Below are 5,463 nucleotides of genomic sequence, written 5' to 3'. Positions count from 1 at the left end.
ACGGGTGTCGGGTTTGGGTCGAGGTAGGGAGTGGATGGTTTAAGGGGGTATAAGGTAAGAGGATTGGAAAAATCCTCAAATAAATCAAGCACAGCCTAAAAGGGCAAGAAAATCTTGTCGGTCAAGCATAAAAACACCAAACCCACTGACCAATAAGAGGAGCAGCAAGAGCATCTTCAACACACAACAAGAAGGGCAACACTATCTTTTCACTCTCGCACCAGTCTAGGTGTTTCCTACACCAGAATAGCAAGGTTTTTTTTCCATGGATAAAAAAATTATGTTTGGTAGCCTTACAAAAATTAAAGTGTAGTCCACAAATACGAGGTGACTAATCTCAAGGGTTGCTCGCCTAACCTGAACTCCCTTAAAAAGGTTTAAGCTCACGAACCTAAAGGAGAAGAGAAAGTCTTCCAAAGCAAGAATAAACAAGAATTGGTTCAGAAGACAACCTTATCTAATACCCCCCCCCCTCCGTTCAAAAGGCCCACAACTACTAGTCTACTACCTTCTAGCTCTATAGAATAGGTACAAATAGACACTAGGGTTTTGAACAGTAACGTTTTGGTTTTAAAAACTTGATTTTGGGTCCAACACACTTTTTTGTATCTCTGATTTGGGAGTGATTCTACATCTTAAATGTTGTATGGTAATGCTGAAAAAATAAAAAACATTTTCGTAACCTGGAAGAAACAGAAACTTGTATGGTTCGCACTTAACAAAACCGTGTCTACTAGAAACCAATATATACATAAAATGCCATCTTTGGATCCTACTATTAAACACAAATTTCTGCCGCATTAATCTACATAAACTGTAAGTATATAGAAGATTAGACTGACAGTTTTAGAATTTCTTGCAAATTCCCATCATACTGTTACATGTATACTAGTCCAGGTAACAAAAATGCATGAAGTGAGCTACTGTCCTAAACCAAATCTATTACATTTTCGGGCAATCTAAAACTTACCAAAGATGAACATGGACCACTAAGCTGAAAATAATGAATCTTAAATATACCAAGAGAACCTAGCATAGTACCACATCAGTGGCTGAATATTACAGAACAGATGATCCATTTGAGATGACTCGAGTGCAAAGAGAGACATAAGGCATAAATTGACACAAAATTTGCATCCACAAAAAACGCAAGAAAAAGAAAGAACGAAAGCTAGAAAGTGACTTGCCTTCGTGACACAGAAGCTGCAACCAACTACTTCTCTGCAAAATCAATTCTGACCGATCAGTTGAGAGAGAGAGAGAGAGAGAGGGTGAAACCTCGGCGATGGTAGAGCTCAAATGGTTCGACCTCGCTGCAACTTCAAACCTCGACCTCGCTGGAATAAAAAACAAATCTGCAAAGTGAGAGAAAAATCGGTTCAAAGTGAGAGAGAGAGAGAGAGAGAGAGAGAGAGAGAGAAATCACTGCTTACCTCTCACCTCGGCAACGGTAGATCGTGAGAGGATGAAACTTGAAGCTTCAGTGACATAGAGCATTCTCTATCTTTGGCCGTTCCAAGAGAAAGAAGGGTAATAGAGTTTTTGATGGTCAAATACCCTATTGTTATGTTTTGAGTTTAATTTACTCATTTATCCCTCATCACTTGGGTTGAGTCAAATGATTCTGCACGCTCAAAATCGAAAAAGTGTCAATTTCATTTCAAAAAAACAGAAAAATGAACCGGGCATACCATACAGTTTTCACTCTATTTCTATTCCAAAAGTACGGAAAAACACAAGAATGTACAGAGTCTTAGGTAATCATAACCAATCCCGACTAAACCCAAAAAATTCAAAGATAGTCTTCAAATAGCCCCATTCTACCCTATCATCATACTTGAGAACCATCCAAGCCCTCTACCCTTCATGTCCCAAAGGTAGTCAAAGATCTTATAAGCAATAATGATATTATTGTTTGACGACCCTTAAAAAAAACAGCTTGGCAAGGGTAAATAAATTTATCAAGAAGAGGTCATAATCTAAAAGCAAGGATCTTAGTCATAATTTTTGAGGAATAGGTACAAACCTTATTGGATCATTATTGGAGATGACTGATCTATCCGCCTCATCTACACTAGCTGAGCATGCATACAGTATCTAATCATATTTACATGTTTTCCAGCATCGTTCCACAATATGACTCTTTTAATCATTAGCTTGTCCCATCGGGTCTGAGTCTGACTTCTTCCAATACCACTCAATATATCAGCAGTGACACAATCAGTGCAATTGGTTTTACTTACAGTATCGCCTCATTCTTGAAAGAGTTATCAATGTTGTTCCATCCACTGGTACAGGACGATAGTTTGGTGCCTAACTATCAATCTCATCTGTCCAGTTGAAGAAATCCTTTACAGTCTCAACACTTGGTTGTTGGCTGGGAGTTTGAAGCATGTTTTCAACCGAGAGGTGAAAGAATTTCATACTCCACTCGCCAGTAAAACTTGATATCTGTAGTTTGTCAATGACATCTCCGTGTAGCAATGGAAACCCAAACCAATCACACCCCTGGAAGTAGTGAATGTAGATAAACATTTCATCCTTATCAGGCAAGTTAATATTGATTACGAGATCATTCATACAATGGATTTGCCTTCCGCTCCTGGAGATTGAAGCTCCAAATTGTAGGATACAATCATCAGATACTCCATGAAAGCATGAATCAATTGTGCTGTGACAGGATGAAAAAGCAAGGCACATAACCAACCGCTTATCAGTCTTATCATCACCAATAACAAAATTTGTATGGATTATATCACCACCAAATTCATATTCATTAGATTCATCCTTGAGTGTTCCCTGTAAAAGAGCACAACACAGCATCACCAATGTAAGAGCCAACTAGTGAGAGTCAAAAACTAATAAATGGAATTCAACATTTTCAATATAGGTCTTAAAAAATCGATGTTAGTTGAGTACAAGAGAGAATTGACCTGGCCTTGAACCTTCATTGGACTTTCTGTGAGGCAGTAGCACAATGTCACATCATATAATATCAAGGATTTCAACTCCTCAAGGCCTTGAATCTCCTCAAGTTTTCTGCATCCTGTAAGATTTAATTCCCTCAAATTTTTCAAGCTTGACAAATTGGGTAACTTTTCCAATACGTTACAGCCTATAAGCTCAAGTACAATTAAACTTGAAGGAAGCTCTGGAAGTGACTTGAGATTTCGACAGTCCAGTAAAGCCAGATGCCTGAGGCTGGAAAGAACATTGGCGAGTAGGCTGTCAGAATTGATGAGACAAAGAACTAGCTTGTCTAGTGATGATAATTTCTCAAAACCATATGGTATATCCACCATTTTATCACATCCACCAAAGAAAAATACCTTCAAATTGTTCAAGTTGTATAAATCAATAACTTGCAATGATCCACAACCCATAACATAAAGTTGGAGTAAGGTCGAGGAAAATTCTGGAAGTGATTCAAGCCTTTTGCAGTGTTCCAAATCCAGCACCTGAAGGTGAGAAAGACAACACACACCAGAATTATATTTTTTATTGCTAGGAAAGCCTTTGAGTTTTGTGCACTTGGCCATTTCTAATATCTTTAAGCTTGAAAGCATTAGAAAATCGTCTGGTAATTCTACAATGCTAGTTCTTGACATGTTAAAATGTTGCAATTGCCTCATTTTTTCCATTGATCTTGGAAGCTTCACAAGGTTAGTGCACCCATTGACATTTAATGTCACAAGCTTCTCCATCAGTCCTACATCATCAGGCAATTCTGAGATTTTTGTTGAATTCAGAGAAAGTTCAACCAATGACTTAAGATGACTGCTCGACTCCGGCAACTTTTTAACTGATTCACAATTGGAGAGTATAAGATTTTCAAGAGCACCAAGCTGAAAAATACTGCCTTGGAGTTGCATGAGTTTACAGCAACATCTAAGGTTCAAGTAAATTAGACCCTTAATCATCCCAATGGATTCATGTACATCAACCAATTCACAGCAATATTCAAGAATCAATCTCTTCAAGCATTGGAGCGATGAGATATCTGGAATCTTGACCAAAGATGAACAGTGACTAAGGTCAAGAACCGTCAACTCTTTGAACTGTTTCCAACTAAACAAACTAATGTAAAAATAAGAATTTTCAACAGTATCAATTTGCATTTTCCTGTATTGAAGGAGGTTGGTAATCTGTAATTTGTCTTCAAATGCCTCTTTAATTTTCTGTGATGTTCTCTCCACTTCATTAATCGAATGCTGAAATAGTTCTGATACGAGTCCTAAAGATTGGTATTCTTCATCCTCAGGCCAGTAGATTTGATCAACATTACACCTGTGTAGAATACGCTCATCTGTGGTTACTATGATGATCCTACTTCCAGGACCAAACCAATTGGCATCACCAACCAATGCATTTATTTGCGTATAGTCTCCCAAATCATCAAGAACAATTAGAACTTTTTCTGCTCGAAGTTTCTCCTTTATAATCATTGAACCAATATGTACATTTCTTATTTCTATTTCCACTTCCAGTGTATCACTAATAAGTTGACTCTGTAAACTAACTAAACCCATGGGTATTCCAGCTCGTGCATTAACATTTGCAAGGAAACTAGACCTTTTGAATCTATTAAATATTCGATTGTAGACAGCTTCTGCAACACTCGTCTTGCCAATTCTACATGGTCCGCAAATCCCAACAAAGCATACATCCATGGAATCCAGATGTAATAAATGCAACATACGATCCATATGGAAGTTGATTCCAACAAGATGACAACCTACTAAAGCCATTTCCACAATTAATGTAATAGTTTCAAATTTGACCCTGCATATAATAATTCAGTTTTAGAAGGAAAGTCAACAGTAGTAAGTAATGAATTCCAGATCTACTTGTTTTAAATGAAACAAAAATATGAAAAAACTTTAGGTTGTTGGGATCAAAATCATGATGAAACACATCAAAAAAGAGTTCACAAGTAAAAGATTTTGTTATTGTAGGGTGAATTGTGGGCTGTCATGTTCCTCATCAGATGTAATGCAATGTAAGAAATTTTGTTTGTATTAAATAACTGCATTTCTTGCAAAAACTAATAATGAAAAATAATAATTCTGAGAAGATATCAAAGGAAATTTCGTTTAAAAGTTCTGGCCAGGGTGCTCATCGTAGGGGGATGTGCAAAAGGGGTGATCCAGCAGCCAATAAAAAATATGGGGACCTCCAGTTAAGCTTTGTCAACCTATACAAATTTTTCATTCTAACATTGAAGTTATTTTCATACGGATTTTGACCCTCCAAACATTCTAGAATTCCTTTCCTTCCAAAAAGCTCACCAAACTATAGGTGGGCGATGATCCATAGGGTCCTTCCTCTAATCCTCTTCTTGTAAAAGCTTCTCCGATGATTAATGAAACTATGCAGCAGACACTGCAGGATGGCCCACCTCTGGCTAAAATTTCATACCCTTCCCTTCAAACCTCCTCTCAAAAAAAAAAAAAAAAAAAAAAA

At 37.3% G+C, this 5,463-nt stretch overlaps 1 protein-coding gene across 3 annotated transcripts in view; it reads right to left on the bottom strand.

Moving 5' to 3' along the window:
- Positions 1-832: 832 nt before the first annotated feature.
- The window catches only part of LOC122083327 (disease resistance protein RPV1-like), a 26,415-nt gene continuing 21,784 nt past the window's right edge, over positions 833-5,463 (bottom strand). The window contains exons 2-5 of one of the 3 annotated variants that reach the window (XM_042651087.1): positions 2,934-4,782; positions 2,027-2,799; positions 1,434-1,624; positions 833-1,355 (exon numbers count right to left, since the gene is read on the bottom strand). In XM_042651087.1, coding sequence (XP_042507021.1) covers positions 2,314-2,799; positions 2,934-4,782 — 2,335 coding nt within the window. In that variant the 3' untranslated portion in view covers positions 833-1,355; positions 1,434-1,624; positions 2,027-2,313. The remainder of the gene's footprint in view (positions 1,356-1,433; positions 1,625-2,026; positions 2,800-2,933; positions 4,783-5,463) is intronic. The other 2 variants (XM_042651095.1, XM_042651102.1) reach the window with 2 other exon arrangements.

The sequence above is a fragment of the Macadamia integrifolia genome, chromosome 1, assembly GCF_013358625.1.
Source record: "Macadamia integrifolia cultivar HAES 741 chromosome 1, SCU_Mint_v3, whole genome shotgun sequence".
Classification (NCBI taxonomy): domain Eukaryota; kingdom Viridiplantae; phylum Streptophyta; class Magnoliopsida; order Proteales; family Proteaceae; genus Macadamia; species Macadamia integrifolia.
The sequence above is the reverse complement of the archived record's forward strand: the minus strand, read 5'-3'. Positions and strand labels throughout refer to the sequence as shown.